Source organism: Dermacentor andersoni, chromosome 1, assembly GCF_023375885.2.
Source record: "Dermacentor andersoni chromosome 1, qqDerAnde1_hic_scaffold, whole genome shotgun sequence".
Classification (NCBI taxonomy): Eukaryota; Metazoa; Arthropoda; class Arachnida; order Ixodida; family Ixodidae; genus Dermacentor; species Dermacentor andersoni.
In genome coordinates, this window is record NC_092814.1 from 248133878 (window position 1) to 248160065 (window position 26188).

General features: G+C 47.6%; 2 protein-coding genes across 2 annotated transcripts in view; one reads left to right on the forward strand and one right to left on the reverse strand.

The window, feature by feature from the left end:
- The window catches only part of LOC126548031 (procollagen C-endopeptidase enhancer 2-like), a 44991-nt gene extending 26309 nt beyond the window's left edge, over positions 1-18682 (forward strand). Inside the window, exons 2-5 of the mRNA XM_050196105.2 lie at positions 6762-6903; positions 10637-10750; positions 17725-17952; positions 18553-18682. Coding sequence (XP_050052062.1) covers positions 6762-6903; positions 10637-10750; positions 17725-17952; positions 18553-18662 — 594 coding nt within the window. The 3' untranslated portion in view covers positions 18663-18682. The remainder of the gene's footprint in view (positions 1-6761; positions 6904-10636; positions 10751-17724; positions 17953-18552) is intronic.
- Positions 1-26188, reverse strand: part of LOC129381087 (uncharacterized) — a 165547-nt gene that overhangs the window by 116079 nt on the left and 23280 nt on the right. The window lies entirely within an intron of this gene.

Below are 26188 nucleotides of genomic sequence, written 5' to 3' on the forward strand. Positions count from 1 at the left end.
TATTTCTAAAACTGATGGGAACCTTATTTCTGGATCAATCCTCGTACATATATATATATATATATATGACACGGGTTAGATTCCTCCAGCACCATAAAAATGTTTATTCTATCTATATATATATTTTAATAAAATTTTGTCCGATTATATATACTTGCACACGCACTCCGCGCGAACTTCGTGGCGACGCGGGCAGATGGTGCAGTGTGTTACGTTAGAATAAGTTTACTGTATAGGCTTCCTTTTATAGGCTCCGTAAAGAGAGCCTGTACAGTAACTCAAAGTGGTAAGCGTGAGATAAAAATCCGGCAGCATACACGCCTCATACAGAACGGGTCTATGCGACGGCTTCATTGCTTCAATGATAATCACAATAACGCGAACATTAATCGTAAGATGGGTTCTGACGAAATAATTTTTTGTCAAACAAAATTAATTTCAGCAAAAAACAATGATTATTCGCCGATGTGTGCCAATCTAAATATCTGATACATCAAAGACTGCCGGCTGTATATGCGACTTCTCACTCTTTTTCGAACTACTAAGTGTCTGTTGGTTGTTTTTATGCTGATTCATCACCGACGCCACCTAGGCGTTCTCGCGCCGCTGCGGAGCTGCCACTCAAGCGACCTTGCCGGACAACCCCATCAGCTTTTACCGACGTGATCATCAATGTGCGACGTGAAAAGGAACAATTACGTATTGCTGGCTAAAAAAACCGCGCAAGGAAGTTGTATATTCCAGTGAGGCATACGCGAAATAGCACTTATTTTGGTATCATTAATAATTTTGTTCGAAAGCAAATTCTTTGTAGTTCATTCATACATTTAGGTGGTCGTTTTCAGATAAAATCAAACAGCAATATACGAGAAACTGCATAATTGCGTAGAGGCACTTGTGCATGTGACCTTGACTATCTCGGTCAGAGCGGGATCAAAGTTTATCTTTTAAAGGAGATTCTTCGTAGTTCATTCATTCATTCATTCATTCATTCATTCAAACAATAGTTTTCTAATTTACAGATCTAAATTTCAAACAGAACCTTGACTCTCGAGGGAGCAGCGCATCGAGCCAGTGTGTCAAGGTCACACGCACAAATGCCTTTACGCAAGACGCACTGCTTGCAACGTCCCCGACCATGGGTGGCACTTCGATTCCATTGCGGAACGCGCAATGCCTCCACTGGAAACAGGCCGCGCATCCGCCGGGCGCTCATTCTTACCTTTCCCCGCGCATGGTCCTCCTCTCCTCCTCCAGGTGCCCTCCTCCTCCAACGCTGGCTTCCCTCTCCCAGTTCGTCGGCCTCCGACTTAATCTCGCCGACTTCACAGACGGGGCATGTACGCTAGCGCATAAAAATGTACAATGTCGGCTCTGCATGTAACGCGTTAGGCATATTTCACGATAATGACAATTTGGATCGTCACAGAAAAAAAGACTGAAAAAGAACACTCAGAAATTCTCAACAAACTTCAAGAGGATGCAGTACATTTCGTTATGAGCATGGCACGTTATTTTCCACGAAAAAAAACCCATAAAAATGGCACATTGTAAAAACTTCACCCGATTTCGGCCATTGCTAATCTGCACCTAGAAAGAGCGTTTTCTTACGACGGCGCACTCTATGGAAAAAAAGGAACAATATGAAAATAAAGTAAAATTGCGTTATGTCAAGTACAAACTTTGCATGATTGACCTTTGTTGAAAGAAATTACAAAATGTGGCGCACATCTAAAAGTTTTAAGAAGACCAGCGGGCAAAGCCCATTGTGCCTCATTTCCGTAGCCCAGGGCTGCGGGGGGAGGGGGGGGGGCAGGAGAACGGACAGTTAAACGTCTATGTGGCACAAACTGGTAGTGCCTATAGTCAACGCGACAAGTGCCATCAGTAGGTGGTCGCAGAGATGCAGTATCGGAGTGACGCAAAAGTTGACTTTGGACTCATAGTAAAACAGGCAGAAGAAAACAGAAAAGTGAGAGAATGGAGTACTCAGTCTCGAACTTCTTATAACAGGACAGTTCCACGACCAGGAGCAGTTTAACGAATTAGGAACATCAATTGAGCTGCTACTCCCGACAGAGTGCTGGCGATAGATGTGCTGATTTAGGGAGAATCGCAAAACCGGCAAATAGCGTGCCGGCACCGTGAGGAACAACCGAAAGTGCCGGTGAAAAACTTGTCAGGTGGCAACCCAGACAGTATCTCCAGTGCTACCGGGTGCTCGACGTCTATGTCGAGGACGTTCTTCTGTGGATTGAGTCGAATATGATTAATCTCGTTCGGCACGAGAATGTCAACTCGTGCTGAGATAATTTGCCGTTTCAGGTTCCTCAGATTATCAGAAGGGACAATGGGAATAAACAGAATAATGTGGCGCCTCGAAGGTCTACAGCTCTTCTTTTCAGTGGGCGCACTTGCCTGCGAAAAGCGCCGTAATCCTCCTCTTCGTTTTGCGTTTATCCATAGACATGCACGAAACGCTTTCATCGCCATACTCGCCGTACTATACAGATTATCAAGCTAACTAGCAAGCTATCAATATCGCGTCTTTTGCCCTTCGTCGAGTCACTGTCACCGAAGCCAATTCCAAGCCACGACAGTACAGCGGGGTGCTGATCCGTCGCCAACCGCAGGAGAGTGGTGATTCCCTGAAAACGGGCAGATTCATCAGAAGGGCCAGACGACAGATAAAGTAGCGTCTGCTGCAGGAGGCCGACCCTCATTACAATAATTGTTGTACCGACTACAGATCAAGCTAAGAGAATGCCAGTGGCCCTCAAGGGCTCGCGAGTAGTCGAAAATAGGGAGAAACACATAGACCAGGATGGAAGGCTCTCGCTGATGAAATCTATATCCGCTCATATAGTGCCAGAGGCAACGAGATGACACCAGACGTGGATGAGTGCATGTACACCTGAAATAAAGCAATCAGGAGCAGTTGCCAACAGTTCCGAGGGACCGCTAGAACGCATCTCTCTAACCTAAATTAATTTATTAAGAACAAAACAAGCCAAAATATGAGAAAGAAAGAATACGAGGACACGTAAGCACTTCTTATGAGTTGTGAGTGCGAAAGCATTAATGTCCAAGTGAACGCCGCTGTTTGGTCCTTCGAGTTATGAACTCCTCGGAGGCAAGCGAGCGCGTTGAGACGCTTGGCGTGCTTTGATTTCGCCTTACCGAGGCGCAGTTAGAATGCAGGCGAGAGCACTACGCGGACAAGGAGTGCCCCATTAACGCAGGCTTCCAAAAGCGAGAGCGAGGGTGACGTAGCGTCGCGGCGATGCCCTCTCCCCTCACGCAACACCTGGCGCGCTATTGCGGTAGAAGGTGTACCTGTTCGCCCGCTCTGTAGCGTCGAGGCGCGCTTGTGAAGGGGGGTCGCAGCCAATGGAAATTTAGGTGCCGTTTCGCTGCTACCAACTACGGACGCCGGCTTTCTCGCTCAATGGGCCATTTGACGCTTTCGCATCAAAACTTCCTACATGTTTTGGCTTCTTGTCCGCGATTCGGATGACACTTCGCGGAAAACAGCCTTACTATAAAAGAATGGCTCAAACTAACTGACGTATTCTAGCTTCAAGTCCAGTTCGTCAGTCTCTTGCTCCTGTCCCCTGCTCCGTAGTCATTCGCACCTGTCCCTCATCCATAAACGATGCTGGAAATGAGGTGAGATCTCACACTCACTAATTAAACACAAAGCTTTTGCAACACGTTTTGGCGAAACGTAATTTCACAAAGGGGAGACGTTTACTTTTGAATTTTATGGGAAAATCGAAGGTGACCATGCTTTTAAATTTGATACATTCACAATCTTGCAAGTTAAGCAACACTCATAGGTTAGCGTGCGTTTTTTAAGAACGAAGATTGCTAGAAGTCTACATGAAAAAAATCTACATTCTACGATCTGTATGTGTTGCGTAACAATAAACCAGATTGGGCATTATTTTGCCAGTTGTCCTGGCCAATGCCCAAATTGGGCACTGGTCAATTATTACATTGTGTAACTTTCTTTCTTTTAGTAACGTGACCTTAACATAATAAGAAGGGTCGTATTCTCTTGAAATACTTACGGATAGCTTACTGAAAATTTTTCAGAGTGATCCCATTGGCGATTTTTTCTTTCAGCGAAAATTATCCAAATTGTCATTCCCGCGAAATACGTAAAACGAGCCATTTTGGGGAAAATAAGGTTGAATATGCTTTCTTGTGTAAAAATCATAACAATGATTTTCTTTTTTTTTTTTTTGCGCCGAGATAAGAAAACGTCGATCGCAGATGTGTGTTCGACCAACCCCTCCTAAGAAGTTTTAAGGAGGTGTTGGTTCGACCTTATCTGAAAACGACCCGGTGCGTGTTCGACAATGGATGAAGCTGCGCGAAATGCGTGTAACACTATTATTGCTTCCTACTACTTCCATTCTACGGATTCTGCAACAATGTCCTGCTCACTTCTCTGACCGTTTGTTTTCCTCTCTCTCTCTCTCTTTTTTTTTTGGTGTGTGTGCGTTTTTTGTCAGAGAAAAGAAGCGTGTATGCGCGCCATGTAAATTCCAGATTACGTGCGTGTCAAATTCTTCATTCTAAAAGCATTTTCTTTTTAATTTTGGAGCAGAGTTGATGTATATTTGTCATATAAGAGAGGGGACCCCAAAAATATACGGACTGGCTGTATGGAGCGCGTCGTAATTGTAGTGTGTTCTCACGTTCGGTGAGTATAGTTGGACGCGTCAAAAGCCAGTAGCCAAGCTTACGTCACCATAAAAGGGATGAATGGGGGGGGGGGGGGGCATTCGGGCAGGCTACGGAAGATGTCTACTGAAAGTTTAAGGTTTGTAGGTTAACTAGGGGTTTTGCAAATAATTACAAATACTCGTTTTCTTACCCTTTATAGGCGTTATGCGAAGGACTTACTTGGTTTGCCCAGTATATCCTGAAGTAACTAAGCGTGGCACCGAGACTCAATTTGCATGGGAATGGGCGCCTTCTATAAGTAATCTATGATCAAATTTTAAGCTTTATTGGCTAAGTACACCCTTTCTAAAAAATTACTTATACAGGCGTTCGAGTGCATCGTACAGCTGTTATGCGCAATGTTTCTCAGTTTCCTGGGAGAACTGATTGCGCCATTAAATTCCTATTTGATAGTAGTTTGGTACACGTCAGGGCCAATCTGCGGCCAAAGTTTAACGCTTGTGAGTTAATCACGAGCTTTGCGTATGATTCTGAATTCTTCTTTTCTCTATTTTCTCTATGGTCTCCTCAGTGAATTGAACATGGCACCTAGTTTATGTTTGGTAATATATAGCTGGAATGTTAAGCGTGATGTGTAGAGAAGGTTTCGAGTGCGTAGGATAATTACAGCCTTTGCGGTCAATAACTTATGCAAGCGCTCGAAAGCGAAAGCGAGAACTTTCGCATGGCATTTAGCCGATATATTAGGAATGCGACGCAAGGAGTTTCGCTCAATGTATGCGCTCTTGGCCTTGATCATGGCCTTTAGACGGTCTGGGTGCGCTTCAATGGCGGCCCGCAAGGTATCGCGGGGGAAATTTTTCTCCATGCTCGCTCCAGCGATACTTTCAGGGTCACCATGTTGGCGAGCTGCTGGTCACGGACCTTATTTTCAAAAATAGCCCTCACATAAAAGTCAATCGTGCTTGGGTCAGGATAGCTTACTGGCAACTCTTCAGTTTGAATGAAGTCGTGAGTCAGGGTGCGGCAACACAGTGTTGATTTGCTATTCGATTGTTGTGCTGGGGCGCCGTCCTGCTGCAAATTCCAAGACTCCTCACCGAAGTGGGTCTTTCGACCAGGGCAGCGAACGAGGCTCTATAATAGCTGTAAGGTATGTGTCAGTGTCGATCTTTGCGCCTTTTGTCACCAAAACAAGAGGAATGCGCCCAGTGGTCGTTTCCCCAGCTCAAACCACGACAGACGCCGCATGGGAGTTTCGAGAAAGTACCCAGCTAGCTGCATAAGCAAGCTTTGACGTCGTAGCAAGCCCACGAGAGCTTTAAGTGTTGTGACGGGCCTCTACCACGAAAATTTTCTCATTGGTGAAGGGGTTCTCCGTCCGCGTCTACCGCTGCGACGGACAACCCTTTGCCTCCTCTATATTCCACGGCGTCTACGTAGGCCACGCCCTCTGCATCATGGTATTTGCGCTCAATGCGCCCTTGCCTCTCGTCATTCCTCGTGGCGCTCCGGGTGCTTGGTCTTGGGTCGTGGAGGAATTTTAATGTTCCCAACGAGAGGAGACGTGACGCTGTATTTTTATATTTCGCGGGCATCTGCAAGGAGCGAAAAAACACAAATACCTAACAGATAGAAAGTTAGAAACTGTTTAATCGGACGTTTTGCTAAGCGTTCTACAACTTTCTAATTTGAATTCTTGCCTAACTTCGTTGCTTCAGAAGATTGTTAATTAATTTTTACTAATCATGCGATTAAGCAGAATACAAAAAATAGTGTGACTTACTACATACAATAGTAAGCAACATACATTTGATCGCGTCGTCTCAGAGTGCATCGAGATATTTTTGAAACTCTGGCTAAAGATAGCTGGGACACCCTGTGTAATTTTATTTTCTCTCTACGCCTCGCGGCAAATCCTCGGAGATAAAAAAAGAAAAAATTGCCCGCCTGTAGGTGCTTCATTTCGACAACCTTTCATTCCTTGTTTTTTGACTGGTGTATAACATAAAATAGAGGAGGGGGAGGGGTGAGCGAGCAAACCTCTCCGTTGTCCATCGTTGCAGAGTCCCAGCGTATGCGCCGTCGAGCTGAAGTTCGAGGAGCTGGACGTGGACGGCCACTTGCCTCGCTGCGACGCCGGCGATGCCGTGCAGCTCAGCTCGACGGGCGAGCGCTTCTGTGGAGTCGAGCCGCCGCCACCCATCGGTTTGTGAAGAAAATCGTGTGGAAACGGGCTAATGCGCAATGTGTTGCATGTACAAGCATAACGGCCAACGAGTAGTGTTCTGGCAAATCTGCGAGCAGCAGCGCAGCACGCACGAATTATATACTTGTTTTGGCCCAGTTCTGTTGCGATTCCATGACCTTGTCGTCGTCGTCGTCATTAATTGTTGTTGTTGATCACACATTTCGCAATTAATAAAGAAAAAAGACTCGTTCGGCGTGTGTTTACTTGAGGTTGTACTGATCATTGACAATATGCCCGCCTTTATATTTTGTGACACGCTTGCCTGGTCATGTGCGAAAATATTCGCATATACGAGTACTGGGTGTCCCAGTTAATATGGACCAAGCTTTAAAAAATGGACTTTTTTGCATGAACGAAACTAAGCATATATTGCTCTCAGTCGAGTTGAGAAGCCATCAGCATTTTCTTTCGTTTATGGTTCTCACTTGAGCAACGAAACATAATTGTCTAACTCGTTAAGTATTGTCCTAATTGGTGGGACGTTAATTAAGAAGTTGTAGGTAGCTATAAGAAACATGGAACAGGGATGTTGGTGTGGGTTCCCTGTATACACCCCTCTATCGGCACAATTAGAACGCTCACCTCCGTGCATTTTATATTTGACGCCAAAAAGGATTTGCACCGAAAACTATACACGATGCTCATTTCTGGAGCGGTGGGAGACAAATTCAAACATTTAGTTTTTTTGCTTAAAAGAAAAAGTAATTTGATAAACTTTTGTCAGTTTGTAAACAATACAATGTGTCATCAGGTGCGCTATTTACCGTATCTTTACTAGGACCAACGCAGTGTTAAATTGGTGGCTTAATGTGGGCCAAAAATTTGTTTTTTTTTATTCAGATACTCTAAAGGCCCTTACGGGCATTACATAGGGGGGTTACCAACAGCATATTTCAAACACAATTAGGGGGGAAAGGCAATATAGAACACCGTGGTAAAGATCACCGAATACAACAAGAAAATATAAAAAAGAAAAAGAAGGAAAGAGAGAATTGCATACATGATGAAAAAAAGAAAACGCTCGGTACAAAGCATGTAGATACACTTACAATGCGTCAAAGGCATAAAATTCTGCTTTTGCTCAACATGCGTAAAACTGCGCTTCAAATTACTTACAAATGAGTCATGATCACGTATAGAAGCAATTTCTTTCGGCAGCTTGTTCCAGTGATAAATAGCAAGGAAGAGCGGTGATTGTCGCAGGAGATTCGTACGCGCAAACATGGGACGCACTTTGAAGGGATGGTCGAGGCGGGGGAAAATTTTTTGTGGGGGTTTGATTTGGGATGCTGTAAAGGATGACGGGGTATGATACACTCTGTGGAAGTGGGAAAGCAGTGCTAACAGTCGTCGTGTTTCTGGAGACGGTAATTGGAGGGACTCTTTGATAGCCGTGATGCTGGATGTTCTAGAGTATGTTTTAGTGATGAAACGTGCTGCTTTATTTTGTAAAGATTCCAGCTTGTTTATTAGGTAAGTCTGATTTGGATTTCATATTATGGAAGCGTATTCAATCTTTGAGCGAACTAGAGCTGTGTAAGCTAATAATTTAGTTGACTGATTTGCTAAATACAAATTTCGCCTGATGAATTCAAGTGTTTTATTCGCTTTCGAAATTATTTCATCAATGTGATCATTCCATGTAAGGTTTGAAGTTAAATGGACGCTCAAATATTTTAATGTAGACACATTCTCTATGCATATGTTGTTCATAAAATATGAACTTAAGGGAACGTTACTGGCTCTGGTAAATGTCATTGTTTTTGTTTTAAAAACATTAATTTCCATTTGCCATTGCTCGCACCAAAGTGAAATTTTGCTTAGGTCGGCCTGTAAAATATTAGTGTCTTCAGAGGTGATAATTTTTCTGTAAAGAACGCAGTCATCTGCAAACAACCAAACTGTTGAGGTCAGGTTGCTACTGATGTCATTAATGTAAATTAAGAATAAGATTGGGCCAAGTACGGATCTCTGAGGAACGCCAGATTTAACTTGTGCTAAAGCGGAAAAGTGATCATTTACAGAAACAAACTGGTAGCGATTGGTTAAAAAACTTGAGATCCAATTAACAATTTTACCATGTATGTTAAGCCGGCTAAGTTTCATCATTAAGCGAGAATGGGGAACTTTATCGAATGCTTTCTTGAAGTCAATAAATATGGCATCGATTTTTATGGAATCGTGAACAGCTTGATGAAGATCAGTTATAAGTTCAAAAAGCTGTGTTTCACAAGAGCGTCCTTGCTGAAATCCATGCTGATTGTTAGAAAAAAAGTTTTGTTCAGATAAATATTTCATAACTGCGGAAGATATGATATGCTCAAGTAATTTACATGGAATACTAGTCAAGGATATAGGTCTATTGATTGAGGGCACTGATCGGTCACCTGCTTTGTAAATGGGATTGATACGACTGATCTTCCAGTCATCTGGTACAATTCCTGTATCTATTGATTGCTGGAAAAGGGCGGCTAATACGGGAGATATTATAGGCTTAGTCATTTTAAGCATCTTTGTGCAGATGCCGTCTGGACCTGGCGCTGAGTTATTCGACAGTCGATCGATGGCCGATTCTATTCCCTCCGGTGTAATTATGAGGTCATTCATAGATGAGTTAATTGAAGGAAACGTAAGGTCAGGTGGAATTGGATTTTCGTTTGTGAATACAGAGCTGAAAAACGAGTTTAGTTCAGTCGCAGCTTCAGATGGTGAGAGTAGTACGCCGTTATTAACGATTGGTATAGTGGATTGAGAAGAGTTTTTAGGGTTAATTACTTTCCAAAACTTTTTCGGATTGTTCATTAACATGCTGACGATGTCACCGTTAAAAAACTTGTCTTTAGATGCTTCAATTTCAGTTTTACATTTATTTGATTGTTCTCGGTATCGCTGCCAATCACCATCCGAGTGGGACAACTTAGCTTTAGAGTAAAGGCGTTTTTATCGGCATATTTTATCGGCATTTAAAGGCATATTTATCGTCCTCTGTGCGCATTGCTGCGCTATATATCTACCTGAAAACATTCTTTTCGCCCGAAGTACGACTTCTTAACGCTTACCTGATAAAAGTTTAAGTTCTTGTATGAAGCCATCTTTTTTTAAATATCAAATATGGATCATTTTGACCGTTTCTAATGCTTATAAAAAAATGTGGAAATTCTAATAATCGACGAATACAGTTTTAGGCAGGTGTAAGGCCTCTCTTCATTATCTTGAGAAAAATACGTCTCAATTTCTTAATAATTGAACGCATTTTTCGACCACGCCTTTTACGGGCCATGCGTGAGAAAGTTCCATGGTGCTCAAGCCGGTGAAAAATATTGCCCTCTAAAAAAAGTATTTGCTGCAACGACTTTTTGTGTTATACTGAATCACCTAAATTTCCAGAAAGAAATCGCAGATGGTCGAGCGCCAGTGTTGGGACAGTTGGAGTGGAATGAACCAAATATAAGCTAGCTATTATTTGTTCATGACGCAATAACTTGATTAAACGCGTTAGTGAAGGACACCCCGTGTACTTACACCTCACAAACAGACAAAGAAAAGCGATGGTAGAAAATAAGCTAATTTCTTACAAGCTAATATTAAAATGGCAGCCAGCGAAATAATAATGTTGCGGTTATTTATATTGAAAGTTCTATTGGATGTGGCTGCTTCATTCACCAGTGCTTGTCTTTTCTCGTATGACAGTGATCCCGATAACCGCTGACGGTCTTCGGATGGAATTCTACTCCAACGGTCAGGGAAGTGGCACAGGTTTCGCATTACAACTGACCCAGATCGACAACTCTTGTCCGAAAAGGGGTATGTACGAAATGCACGTTGCCACAATTTGCTGACCTACTAATGGCACGAGTCAAAACGCCGATCACAGCTCTACTAAATATCTATACACGCTCGTGTTAGGAGGCTGCGAGCGCGGAACGAGCCTGAGCTTCTACTGGAACAGAGGTCGCCAAGGGGATACTTGACGCACATTGGCGGCACGCAGTTGATTGATCGACACGTTACGAGCGTGTTGACTGGTTGCTTTTATTAGGTTAGATTTAATTTACGTGGTCTACGAGCAAGTACTAAGGATAGGAAGCATTAAAGGCACGCTAAAGAGAAACATAATGTGAATTTAGGCCGGCATAAAGTATTACTTTAAAGCTTCTTTAGTGAATAGAGGTCGATAATTAGCAGAGAAATAGAATGTGCCGAAATATTTTGTTTTCTTTAATCTTGCGCCGAAACTACGATGCCGGTGATGTCAGTGCGACGTCATGGGCTTTGTTGTATTTTCGCGCATTTTAGCCGCTTTTTATGCCTGGAAAATTAGGGTGCGTCTTTGCTTTCTTTCCAATGTAATATTATCTGTAACGACAAAACAAAGAGCCAAACGCTGTGAAAATCAATGATGACACAGAGAACTGGTGCGGTGCTTCTAATGAAGTGTCACTACCGTCTTCGTTTTTTGTTTGTTTTTTCTTCCTTTATTTTTTGTAATTAGGAGAGGGGGGCGGAAGGGGGGTCGCCTACTTGGCACTCTTCCCGAGGTGTAATCTACCAATTTGGCTGGGCTTAGTATCTTTCTTTAGCCACTGGATACCCTCTCGCCCAGCGAAACGTGTAAAATATAATCCGCTAACTCCAACTTTGAGCAATGTGGATTATTACATCACACACAATATTGTTACGTGTGGGAAGACGCAGAGGAAAAGCTATGTACAAATATATTTACAAGGAAAATACGCTGCGCTTGGCCAAGAGGCAACAGCCCGCGCTAGCTTCTAATCGTCGTCGTCGTCTTCACACTGCTGGCCTTTCGTGATCGCGCATATTGTGCCGTAGCACTACCCCCGGCTGCAAAAGCGCCGTCCCGGAGCGACTAAAGATCGGACTCGGAAGCAGTGTAGTAGGCCTTGAGCCTACTGACGTGTACGACATCACTAGATGCCACAGGAGAGGACGAGGTTGAGGCCACAGGAGCAATTTCGTAAGTCACAGGCGTCACCTGGCGCAGCACGCGGTAGGGCCCTGTGTATCGCGAAAGGAGCTTCTCTGAAAGTCCGACGTGACGAGAGGGCGACCACAGGAGCACGAGCGCACCAGGTGAAAACTGTACGTCACGATGGCGGGCGTTGTACTGACACTGCTGAGTGGTCTGTGAGGCCGTCAGTCGAGCACGGGCAAGCTGGCGTGCATGGTCAGCGAGGGCGATGGCGTCGCGCGCATACTCGCTTGTTGAGACCGCAGCAGGAGGAAGTGCCGTGTCTAGGGGCAAGGTAGGTTCGCGACCGTACAGTAGATAAAAGGGAGAAAATCCGGCGGTGTCGTGCCGGGAAGAATTGTACGCAAATGTTACGTAAGGAAGGGCAATGTCCCAGTCGTGGTGGTCCTTGGAAACGTACTTGGCCAGCATATCGGTAAGAGTACGGTTTAACCGCTCTGTCAGGCCATTGGTTTGAGGATGGTATGAAGTAGTCAGTTTGTGTTGAATGGAGCAGGAACGCACAATGTCAGCGATAACTTTCGAGAGGAAGTTTCGACCACGGTCAGTAAGCAGCTGTCGCGGGGCGCCATGAAGCAAGATAATGTCACGCAAGAGAAAGTCCGCGACGTCAGTGGCGCAGCTGGTAGGGAGAGCCCGAGTGATAGCGTATCGGGTGGCGTAATCAGTCGCGACGGCTACCCATTTGTTCCCAGAAGATGACGTGGGAAAGGGACCGAGCAGGTCTAATCCAACACGAAAGAACGGTTCCACAGGGACGGTGATCGGCTGGAGATGACCGGCAGGTAGCACCTGAGGTGTCTTCCGACGCTGGCAGGGATCACAGGCAGCAACATAGCGTCGAACGGAGCGAGCGAGACCAGGCCAATAGAAGCGGCGGCGGACGCGGTCGTACGTGCGGGTTACCCCAAGATGTCCTGAAGTGGGTGCGTCATGCATCTCAAAGAGCACAGTCTGTCGTAGCTGTTTTGGCACGACAAGAAGAAGGTCAGAGCCGTCAGGGAGGAAGTTCCTTCGATACAGAATGCCACCCTGGAGGACATATCGGCGAACGGATGCGTCGGTAGGTGTAGAGCGCAGACGCTCGATAAGTGCTCGCAGCGATAGGTCTCGGTACTGCTCATCGGCGATGTTACCGAAGGCAGAGACAGAGAAAATGCCGTTGGCGCTACTACTGTCGGCGTCGTCAGGCTCGTCGACCGGGTAGCGAGACAGGCAGTCAGCGTCCTTGTGTAGTCGGCCAGATTTATAGGTGACAGTATACGAATATTCTTGGAGGCGTAAGGCCCAGCGACCAAGTCTTCCTGTAGGATCTTTCAGTGAGCATAACCAGCAAAGCGCGTGATGGTCTGTGACAACGGAAAAGGATCGGCCATATAAGTATGGGCGGAATTTCGCAACCGCCCAAACTAGGGCCAGACACTCACGCTCAGTGATGGAATAGTTGCGCTCCGCGGGTGAGAGGAGCCTGCTGGCGTAAGCGATAACACGGTCGTGGCCACGCTGGCGTTGTGCCAGTACTGCTCCAATTCCGTGACCGCTGGCATCAGTACGGACTTCGGTAGGCGCAGAAGGATCGAAATGGGCCAAAACGGGAGGCGTTGTGAGAATGTCGATTAGATGAGAGAATGCAGAGGCCTCGTTATCGCCCCACTGGAAAGGAGCGTCTTTTTTCAAAAGGTCGGTTAGTGGTCGTGCTATGGCGGCGAAATTTCTCACGAAACGGCGGAAGTACGAACAAAGGCCGATGAAGCTGCGCACATCCTTGACACACTTCGGAACAGGGAAGTGCGTAACAGCATGGATCTTGCCTGGGTCCGGTTGCACTCCGTTCGCGTCAACGAGATGTCCAAGGACGGTAATCTGGCGACGGCCGAATTGGCACTTCGATGCGTTGAGTTGCAGACCGGCTCGCCGAAAAACGTCCAGGACTGCTGAGAGGCGCTCGAGGTGCGTAGCGAACGTTGGGGAGAATACGATAACGTCGTCCAAGTAGCACAGGCACGTGGACCACTTGAAACCGTGAAGAAGGGAGTCCATCATGCGTTCAAAAGTGGCAGGGGCGTTACATAGACCGAACGGCATCACTTTGAATTGATAAAGACCGTCGGGTGTGACAAAAGCAGTCTTCTCGCGGTCGAGATCGTCCACGGCAATCTGCCAGTAGCCGGAGCGAAGGTCAATAGAAGAGAAATAGCGAGCACCGTGGAGGCAGTCAAGGGCGTCATCAATCCGAGGTAGGGGATACACGTCCTTTTTGGTAACCCTGTTAAGGTGCCGATAATCCACGCAAAAGCGCCATGAGCCATCCTTCTTTTTGACCAGTACTACAGGTGACGCCCATGGACTATATGATGGTTCAATAATGTTCTTGGCAAGCATTTTGCGAACTTCTGCGTGAATAACTTGACGCTCAGCTGGTGACACTCGATACGGGCGGCGATGAATAGGAGGGGCATCGCCGGTATTAATGCGATGTTTGACAGCTGTAGTTTGGGCTAAAGGACGATCGTTAAAGTCAAAAATATCGTGGTAGGAAAACAGAACGCTGTAGAGTTCACGAGCGTGCTCGGAGGGCAAGTCGGGGGCAATCATTTTCCGTAAGTCAGCGATGGTACAATTTGCCGACTGCGATGGCAGAGGAGTATCGGATGAAGTGTCGTCTACTGCAATGGATGCTACTGAGTGATCCTCGAATGAACAAAGCTGGGCCAAAGACATCCCACGTGGCAGCACTTGTGTCGTCAAGCCAAAGTTGACCACTGGCAGGCAGACGCAATTCGCCGTAATAGATAAAACTGTATGGGGTACTGTGATCCCATGTGTAAGGAGGACGTCTTGCATAGGAGCCGCGATGTAGTGACCGTCGGGGACTGGTGGGGATGACACTAGGTCAACGTAGGTCAGTGCCGAAGGTGGCAAGCGAACGAAGTCGGCGGAACTGAGGCGACTGGGGTGTGGTTCAGCAGGATCCAGAACAGGCAGGTCAAGGCGGAGAGTACTGGCGGAACAATCGATGAGAGCAGAATGTGCGGAAAGGAAGTCTAAGCCGAGGATGATGTCGTGGGGACAGTGGGCGATGACTGTGAATAGCACGATTGTTGAGCGATCGGCGAAGGAGACGCGGGCGGTACACATACCAATTACGGGGGCTGTTCCGCCATCGGCGACACGGACAACAGGCGTCGTGGCGGGCGTGATAATTTTCTTGAGCCGGTTACGAAGGTCAGCGCTCATTACGGACAAATGCGCCCCAGTGTCTATGAGAGCAGACACAGAAACACCGTCGACTTGCACGTCAAGAAGGTTCAGATGAGTGGGCAAAGTCAGTAGAGGATTTGGCGGCGTAGGGAGCAATGCAGCGTCACCTCGAGGCGCTGCATCGTCTAGTTTTCCGGCTGGGAGCGGCGTCCGAAGGGAGTCGGCGAATAGGCGCGACGGGGCTGGGGAGAGCGAGATTGTCGTCGTTGGGGCGAAGGCGAACGAGAATAGGGGCGGTTCGTTGCAGGAGAATCAGTGGCGGCATTATCGGAGCGTGCGGCATAGGGACGAGAAGGGCCACCTGAGGGGCGAGAGTAGGCAGTATAAGTAGGCCGGCTCGGGGAACTCCAGCGACTACGACAGTGCCGAGAAATGTGCCCGATTCGATGGCAGTGGAAACAAATAGGCTTGTCGTCAGCAGTGCGCCATTCAGATGGGTTGCGGAAACGTGGTGGGTAAGAAGATGCGGGACGGGGCGAAATCGAAGAAGCCGGGCGGGTATTAGGGCGATGGGCCGAGCAGATGGTGTGAAGACCCATGTTTTCAAACTCCTGGCGGACAACTGCCTGGATCAGTGAGACCGTGACTGCAGATGTGTTGGTGGGACTGGAGTCGAAGGCAGCCGGATAGGCGGCCTCGATCTCACGCCGGACGATCCTGGTAACATCGGCAGTGTTGTTGGGACGAGGAGCGTCGGCACAGGAAGATGTCGCTGGGGTGTTGGGCAGACGGGCAAACTGCTGGTCAATACGTCGGCTTTTGGCGAGTTCCAGGCGGCGGCACTCTCTTATAACAGCGTCCACCGTCGCTACGTTGTTGCAAACGAGCAAGTTGAAGGCGTCATCGGCAATGCCTTTGAGGATGTGGGAAACCTTGTCTGACTCAGTCATGTGGGTGTCAACTTTGCGGCACAGAGCCAAGACGTCCTGAATGTACGTGACATAGGGCTCTGTTGACGTCTGCACACGGCCGGAAAGCGCCTTCTGCGCGGCAAGTTGTTGACCGTAGGGGTTGCCGAACAAGTCTCGAAGCTGTGTCTTAAGTGAATCCCAACTGGTGAGCTCATCTTCGTGCGTGCGATACCAAACTCGAGGTGTGCCACCGAGGTAAAAGACTACGTTGGCGAGCATAATAGTAGGGTCCCACCGGTTATTGCGGCTGACGTGTTCATACAGGCTGATCCAGTCATCGACGTCTTCCCCATCTTGGCCCGAGAATACGCCAGGATCACGAGGAGCGGGGAGAGTGATGTATGTCGTCGAAGTGGCAGCAGGTGTCGGAGCCGGCGGAGTCGGGTTGTCGTCGCCGGGAGCCATGAAGGAAGGCTCGACGTACCGTCCACTGCGAAGCTCCGTGACGAGGTACAAGGAACGTCCACCTCCACCAGATATGTTACGTAGGAAGACGCAGAGGAAAAGCTATGTACAAATATATTTACAAGGAAAATACGCTGCGCTTGGCCAAGAGGCAACAGCCCGCGCTAGCTTCTAATCGTCGTCGTCGTCTTCACACTGCTGGCCTTTCGTGATCGCGCATATTGTGCCGTAGCAATATCAAGCTCTTCGCTTTTGGCATTGACACGTCATGATCTCACAATACAGCGTCCCGCTCCGTTGCTGTGAGTCAGTGCGGCTGCCACACGGGAGCGCTGCCAGAACAAACGAGTGCAGTGGCCTTTTTTCTATCTTTTATTGCGGTATCAACTATATGCACACTCCAGGTGTACTTCTGCCATCTTCGTCGCCATGATGTTCCGTATAATGTCCAAGGGCAGTAAGAACGTCCCCGCGTGTCGTATGCTGTGTGTGCGAGTGAAAGCGTGCGAGCATGAGCCGACGATGGCGGCTCAGTCTCGCGCGCGCAAGGGAGGAAAGTGGGGAGGAAGCGCGTCGTCTCCCGACGCGCGCAAGGCGCCAGTAGGGGGGGTGGGGGAGGGGGCGTCCTACATCGGTGGCTGCTGCGTATGACGCGGGCGCGCGGACCTTATCTTGAAACCGATCTGCAATGGAGAGTCTAGGCGTCTAGGCGCACCGAGGGCCGATAGCTTCGCGTGCGCTGTTTTCTCGCCGCTTAGTTCGTGTTGAAGCGAGAGGCAGCGCGAACGTCAGTTCACTCGCTCTTGCTGCCGCGCTTCCTCACGCCAGCGTCCTGACAGTGAGTTTCCGCGGTCATCGAGTGAGATGAGTTCATGTTTGCTTGGGTGCGCGTGACACCACGTATACTTGTTAATTTAGTTAGTAAGCGAATGTTTACAAGTTTATACGACCGATAAAACTACTATCCTTACTTCGTATAGCTGTCTACTAATTTGGTATCGTAATCGATGCTTCGCCTTTCGGGTGAAATTGCGACCTTTTTATGAGTGAAAACTATCGCACTTGTTGTATACACGACGTTAAATATCTTATGTTGCCCAACCTTCATGCTTGCTAAGAATCATCTTTTCGTGTCCGATAAGCATGTGAGCCGCTTCTACGAGTGCGTAAAAAAAAAAAATATGTTTCAGTTATGTGATCGGCTGCAGGCTCCGCGTGCGGGGGCACCTTCGCCAAGGAGCGGTTCCGGCTGGAGGGCCCGTCGGCGGCAGGTGGCGCCTGCCTCTACCTGATGCGCAAGTTCGACGAAGCCGTGTGCCAGGTGCAGGTGCGCTTTCAGCGCTTCTCCGTGGGCCCCGGTGGTGCATGCGACAAGGGGCCCCGCCTGCTGGTCGCGGGACGCAGCCTGTGCGGACCCCGTGGACCCGATGCCGTAGGTACGGCACGCTGTGCGCAACTCCGCGCTGAAAACACCTCTGTATACCACGAAAGCGACGCCGTGGGGTCCTAAAAAAAAGCTGCACTTCTCACAAAGTGGAGTACTTCATCAGAGAACGTAGCGGAAAGCGGTGTTTATTTTCCTCTGAACTTGATTATGAACATATATTTCACCGCCTTCGGCGGCTAAACATTGTGCGCCTATAGTTAATTATTTTCTGCGTAATGGGGCTTTCCAGCTACTCCAAGTGGCTTTCTTTCCTGACGTCAGCTCTGTTTTGTACTAGTAAAAATAAACATGTCCTCTCATCAAGCGAGGAACAAACACCTAACTACATAGATTCTCATATATACCTTATATTTCTTATTTAGCTTAGTTGGCCCAAGCTTTTCCCTCGCTTTATATTACTGTTAAACATCTAGAAGAATCATCAGAGGAGAGAGCCGAACATCTGTCTGGCTCGAGGCGTCTGAAAGCAGCGTGAGCGATCGCACTCAGCCGGAAGCTGCTCGGACAAACATGCGTATGTTTGGCGCTCACCTATCCGCAAGATAACTCATAGCGTGACCTCAAAACTATTTGTTCTCTTTCTCTTCAGAAACATTCGACTTCCCGACACAGACACTGGCATTTCTCTACCAACCAGGGGATAAACCGCAACAAGACAAGTTTGTGCTGGACATTTTTCAAGAAAAGTGCGACAGATAGAACGCCTTTCGTTAGGTGAAATAAACAACTACTGGTGGTCGCGGTGGTGTACTGTCTATAACGTAGAAGAGTCTGTTGCTGGGCCTGTTGGTACATACTTTTAGAAACAATGGAACCCAGCCTTTAAGACGCAAACACCAGGAGAGAAGTAGATAAGCAGTGCTGCAGTGGTATTGTGCTGCTCTCAAGAGTTCGTTCGGTGAACAAGGTCGGCTACATCGTGACTGGCGACGAGAAAGCGGCAGGGCGTTCTTTATCTCATCGGCAGCGCTCGGCCAGCAGCATGCATTTTCGCTGTCATCCGACAGGAGCCGACCTTGTTCACGGAACGCACGCTTGAGAGCAGCACGATACCACTGCGCAAGCGCTCCGTCACGTGACTTTTTTTCATATTTCGCGAGCTTTCTTTGGAACCCGGAAAAAAGGACTACGTGAGACGTATCGTAAAAAAACAACTCGATCGGTGGTTTCTGAAGGTGCTCTACAAATCTGCGTATCATACTTGACCAATAATTAAATAGTTGAGTAATTAAACTTAATTAATGAAGTAGTTATGGGGAAAACAAAAAATGGTCTGAGTTACTATAGACTATTTCGAGTAGTATGCGTTCGGTTCAATTCGCTTCCGACGTGCCTTTCATTTTTAAATTCTTGGCTCAAATTATGTGGGGCACCCTGTATATGCACATCACTTGACATAATTACTCAATGTCCATCGATTCCCTGATTGTGTTTTGGACCATGCACGTCTTGACCAGTGACATGACTAGTGGTTTCACTGGTGGATTCACAGGCTAGGGAGCAGCAAGCCCAATGTGTATCACTTCTGTACCGTACAGTAAGAAAGTTCATGTGCACTAAATGTGGAAGAACCCAGGTGCGATTTATACTACATGCCTACAATCTGAGAACAGATGTGTCTCGCAATAGGTGATTTCACATTGTTTCATCGGCACCATATCAGATCTGAAGGTCACATTGAGTGCCATTTGGGCATTTAATAAGAGCTATGTACTCCAAATGCAGTCCTATGTCACCGTGTGAGACGCTGTGTGTTAGGCTGCACTGCCTTGGGGATCGACTCAAAACACAGTCAAGTACCTTGTAAGAAAAACCGGTCTACATTCGACAAGAATGCTTCGCATTGAAGTGTCAGGGCGCTCTAGCGAGCATACCCAGGAACATCGTCATCAGGGTCGAACAACGCAAAATATGGCACAGAAACAGCGCTGAATAACAACCAATCTTTATTGCATTACATCGACTGAAATGTGAAGTCGTATCAGAAAGCTTCGAGACTTGCTCTGGTTCGAAGAAAGTAATTTATTTATGTGCATTCAAACAATGTTACCTTCGATATAGTCCCCTTGTACAGCACTACAGTGCTCTCAGCGTTTCTGGCACTTTGCGAATAAGTCCTGCAAGTCTCTTTTCCGGAACGAGTCGAGCAACCTCCTGCGATTCGAGCTTGACTTAAGCAATCCTGTCAAAATAACTACCGTTGAGCTTCGTTTTTATTTTGGCTGTAAATGTGTTTATTAGCCACCAGCGGTTGGGCCGACCGTCAGTGCAGGGCACGGACTCTCAGCATGAGCGGCGTTCCCCGAGAACAGTGCTGGAGAGCTTGACCCACTAGAAAGCGCTGGAGAGGTTGGCCCACTATAGTGTCCCTCTTCTTCGCTACAATTACCCCCGAGAACAAAAAGGGAGCCGTCCGGCGACCTAACAGCTCCTCACTATGAGTGGATCATGGTACGGCTTGAGGCGTTCGACGTTCACAATGTCTCGTTCACGACGGGGCATGTCCGAACACGGTTCAATGCGTTCGATCACGTGGTTAACGGGGGATGCGCGCTCGACGATAAGCTATGACCCTTTATACTGGTGCAGTAGTTTTGAAGAGAACCCAAGTGCAGCGGAAGGAAAGTAAAGCCACACAAGCGCTCCATGAAGGAAGGTGGGTGCAGAGGTGGTGTCACCGTGAGTGCTCTTCTGGAGCTCTTGGTCATTGGAGGTAAAGGCCTGTGCGTGATCGCGACATCCTTCAGCATGTCTTGCCGTAGCAGAAATTGGCGCACATTCAGATGCATCCGGCCGGTATGTAGAATTGTGTCGATGGTGCGCGACGGGTGCCTACCGTACAGTAAGAAAAAGGACGAAAAGCCGGTGGTGCTCTGAGTAGAGGTGTCGTACGCATAGGTTACAAGGGGCAGAATGACGTGCCAATTTGTGTGGTTGGAGGCGACGTACATTGCAAGCATGTTGCTGAGCCAACACCACCTATAGATTACTTGGTAAGGCCCCTCCACGGAGTGCGTGACGTCACGCTAGTTGCCCGCCAGCAGCCCGACCACTCCTTTCGGTCGCCACTGGTTCGCGTAATCAGCGCTTGTACATGAAATGAAAACCGGCGCACGTTTTTTATTTTTTTTTTACTTGCAGGCTCTGCATCGAGAAATTATTGGACGACCCATATCAGCGCACTCGAATAAAATAAGTAAAAAATAGTTTTCTGCAATTTCAAGGCATGCAGCGCGAATATCCGAGGCTGCTTTTAGACTTTAAGACATGATATGAAACGGAGTCAGATATGCGTTTGTGCAAATGGTTTTATTGGGAGACGACTGAAACCGATCGATTACATTGCTTGTTCATCTTTATGACTGCAGCCTTCTTTTGCGCAGTGCTTTGAATCATATGATTTTGCAATCTACATAAGTTATTCAAAGCGGCATTCGTTGCAGCACGTACTATATGTCGCACAAGAGTCTCCGATACGTGACATTTCTCGCAAGTTTCTAAATCAACATCTCCCATGAAGGATGTGCCAAATGAGCTTACAATGCCGCGTTGGTTATTCGATGCGAGGAATTGCTTGGCATTTTCTCCCGCGGCGAGTTTTTCTACAACAAGTGTGACAACTAGCACCATGTGCACAGTGCACGGCTGCGGAAACTTTAATGCTCCTCTTGACAGGTTGGCAATCCTTCTTTCGGATTCAACTTCTATATTCCTGTTTTCGAGAATGAGTATGCTGCTGCAAAATGCGTAGGACAGTTTTTTGAGAGGTGAGTGGCGCAGTATCCAGCGATGTATAGGCAACGACTTCCATATCGCGCTTTGGGCTGGAAATATATTCATTGGATATGATCACAGAGAAGTTGTATTGTGGAATTTCTTCTGTGTCACTGTCGCTGTTGCTGTCTGGCTGTGGAAGCATCGGGTGCTTGTGTAGCCGAATTTTCTTTTCGAATTCGAAAAGCTGCCGCACAGTAACATGATACTGCGCACCAGCAAGCACACGGTAGCGACCGAAATGATCTTCAAGAGTTTCTGTGAAGTTCACAGCCCTGCGCCAAGCATAAAACAAGTGAATTATATTCGGTACATGCACACACTATTCCACAAAACATGTATTATATGCGCAGTTGGACGCCGTCCTAAGTACTTCCGCTCAATTTTACCCCCCTGTCCTGCCTGAAGCTCAATAAGATTACCAACCCTTCGCTTATCGCTTCAACAGTTAATAAGCGAGAACGCTAGTCATGCGATACAGCCCATAAGAGCACAAATTCCAGTTCCTCACATTGGAGTGTATGCTGAGCATACATTATGCAAAATAGAGGTGAGGCGTGCAGACAGGACACAAGAGTAGAGAAAACCCGCCGTGGTTGCTCAGTGGCTATGGTGTTCGGCTGCTGAGCACGAGGTCGCGGGATCGAATCCCGGCCATGGCGGCCGCATTTCGATGGAGGCGAAAATGCGAAAACACCCGTGTACTTAGATTTAGGTGCACGTTAAAGATCCCCAGGTGGTCGAAATTTCCGGAGTCCTCCACTACGGCGTGCCTCATAATCAGAAAGTGGTTTTGGCACGTAAAACCCCATAATTTAATTTTTTTAACAAGAGTAGAGAAGTGGACAACACGAACGCCGACTATCAACTGAAGGTAGCACTGAGGCGAAAAAAAGAAAGAAGACACAAAACTCATCTGCGCATGCTCAGGAATGGTAACACCACGTGTCAATCGGGTACACGTGCCGGTCTACGTGAGAGATAACTGTTAAGGCACTTAATCTCTTCCTTATGTAAAGTAATCGAAGGCTGACTCACGCACGCACTTCCACCATTATAGATATGCCATGCCTCTACCATAAGACGCGTATCTTCATTCTTATGCCTGTACAATATCACGCATTCATCTAACTCTGGCGTGCAGTTACAATCTCGGCAATGTAGCGAAAGATTAGAAGGCGATCCACCGGTTAACGACCTTTTATGTTCCATTAGCCTCTGATTGATACACCGTCCCGTTTGCCCTACGTAGAACTGGCCACAGCTAAGGACCCATGCACTTTATCCACCCATGCACTTTATCTACGCTAAGACAACAGCTATCACAGCTTGTTTCCAACTAACACCAAACGTGACTTGTTACTTGGGCTGAGGCGTGGCAGATAAGGCACTAGCTCGATCACGGTGTTTTACAGCGAAGCTGTATTTGGCTAGCCGATTAGCCCATCAGCCCGTCTGTCGCCTGTACGTCGAAACCTCCTCCGGCGCAACCCCATGCGAATGCACGAAAAAAAAGAAAAGCGAAAGAGAGGCGCGCGATTGGGTGCGCCAGTAGTGACGTCATTGCGCTCCGTCGCAGCCGAGCGGGTGCGCGGCAGTTCCTCTCCGGCTTCGATACGGGTAGGCGACGCGTCATACGTACTCCTGAGGAGCAGGCAGCTTTCGATCAGCAACGCCGCGAGCAGAACCGGGAACGAGCTCGTCTACGCCGTGCCAATGCTGCAGCCCGGGCACAAGAACAGGCTCGTGCAGCCGAGCGCAAGCAGCAACTGCGTACCGAGGATCCCGCAGTCTACCAAACCGTCGTTTAATGAACCGTCGGGATTAACCCAGTGATAAACACCGGGGTCGCACGTTTCAGCTGCGCTGGTTAACCATTTGCACGGAGTGCTTGGGCGGTGATTTCTTTCTTTAGTTCCTTCATTTCTTTCTGGCTAAGTCAGAAGGAGTCTATTCGAGGGCGCTGCTTTATGATGCGAGTGGAATCGCAGTCACGCAGTATTCGCTATATTTCGCCGGGTTTATTTATCAGTTAGAAAAAATTAGTACGTAATTAGTATACGTCGCTGAAAATACCGCAGTTATATGTCCCTTGGCTGTGCCTACAAATGCCGAATTGGCACTTTGATAATTATATTGTTTTAGATAATTAATTACAATCACCGAATATAAATCTCCGTAACGAAAAAATTAGTGGCAGCTACTCCACTGTACTGGAAACAATGTGCACTAGGTTTTCTTCGAGTAACGTATTGCTCTTTCTTTTTAAATCTTGGTGCGCGATAGTTAATTGGGACACCCTGTACATACTTATGACCTCTGCATGCAAGGGACGATGTTTCCATCCCTAAAGAATGTTGTAAACTATTAGAAGTGTTTTTTATGAGTCGTTAGTTTTGCTTACTGGAAAGAGAAGCGATACTGAGACACATATCATTCACGTGGATTTCACACGCCACTGATAAAAGACTCTGCCGAAGGGGTCACCAAAGTCTAGAGGTTTTTCTTTTTCAGGGAAAAAAAGCACGCAAATCATTTTGAAGCGAGGTGAACATACAGCAGCACATTCATTCTCTATGTATAAGCCACCCATACCTTTAGAAATAATTGTTAATTGGCTAGCTCCTTCTCTTTAAAACTGTAATAAACTTTGTCCTGTATAAAATATATTGTGTATGTGTATGGTGTTCACAGTGAAAATTTAAAACAATGCTGAAGTGAGAAAATACGGATGAAGCAGCCGCTGCTGGTACTTTTAATGCGCTTGTTCTCCTATTGCCAGGATTTGCAGAAATAAGGCAAAGTATGAATTAAAATCCGTGCACGTCCGCGCCAAGAATGATGCAGTAAGCTATTAGCCACAATACAATTTTAAGTGAAAAGGTCCAGGCAAGTAAAAAGAAACCTCAAATGATGTGGGTGACAAAACTCTGGCAATGACACGTAAGGTGGGGGGCGGGGGGGAGGGAGGCTTCGGCAACGCCGTGGGGGGGGGGGTGCTCAGGCCCCGGAGCCCCCCCGTAGTCGGCGCCTATGATGCTGGGTGTGAAATGTATTCGTGGAATGGCTCTTATCCAGTACTTACTCCGGATTTCATACCTGGGGAACGCGAAAACGCGCACTTTGGGACCACTGTCATAATTTCCGCGGCAGCCGGGCACACAACACCGTCCCATGTTGCACCAAGTGAGTAGTCTGCTTTTTTTTTTTTTCTAGACACCACATCCGCGTTTCACGCAACGTTCACGTAACTGACATTTCAATTTTCTGCACAGGCGGACACAAATATTTACACGTGCGCAAACGCAAACACTATAATATAAGACGATCGGACATGGGCAGACTGTCAGGGCAGTGTGATGCAGCACCAGACTGACCAAACCTAACCCGAGGAAGCAGAAAGAGACACGTGGAAGACCTGCCTGACTTTCCCCGTCGTTCAGTGGAAGGAATGCCTGGGCGCGACACCCGTTCGCCAGAGAATAGGACAACTAGCCTGACGGAGGGCGTCTTCAGAGGGGAACGTGAACAGGCCTTGTCAAGTCTAGGTGGTGTTGGCGGAGCGTACGGTTGAAGCGTTCTGTAAGGCTATTGGTTTGAGAATTGTGTCATAATGGTAGGCCGTAGTTGTGCGATGAACAACGTGGCATTCTTTAAGAATGGCTTCAACTACTTCGGATAGGAAAGCACGTCCGCGATCACTGAGCAGTTCCTCAGGGGATCATGACGCAGGATGAATAGATAAAACAGGAAGGAGGCAACATCGTGCGCTGTAGCTGCAGGGAGGGCGGCAGTTTCGGCGTATCGCCTGAGATGGTCAACCGCCACAATGGCCCAGCGGTTTCCAGCCGGTGTCAGGGGAAGGGGCCCATACAAATCGATGCCGACACGCCCAAACGGCCGGGTAGAGCAAGGTAAAAGTTGCAGACCGGCTGGCGAGAAGCGGGGTCGAGATTTCCGTTGCTGACAGTCGGTGCAAAATCGAACGAACTTCTGAACGTAGCAGTACTTCCCTCGCCAGCAGTATACTGCTGTCGAAGGCGCTGATAAGTTTTGAAAACTCTCGAGTGTGCACACTGCGGATCGGCGTGGAAAGCTGCGCATATGTGGGAACGGAGACTGCGAGGTACTACTAATAACCACTGGCGCCTGTCGGGGTTATTATTGCGTCGGTGAAGCAGGTTGTCGCGAATGGCGAAATGGTGAGCTTGACGACGCAGCGTGCGAGTGGTTGGTGGTGCTGATGAACCAGAAAGTGAGAGGTAATGCAATGGTCCTTGCACTGCTCAGACGCGATGGTGATAAGCAAAGGTGGTCGAGCGAAGAAACGGTGAAGTGGGATAGTGAGCAGCAGCCATTGTCGTCAGGCGAGGGAGAGCGCCAGAAGGCGTCGGCGTCTGAATGCTGGCGTCCGCTGCGGTACAGCACGCGGATATCGCAGTCCTGCAGGC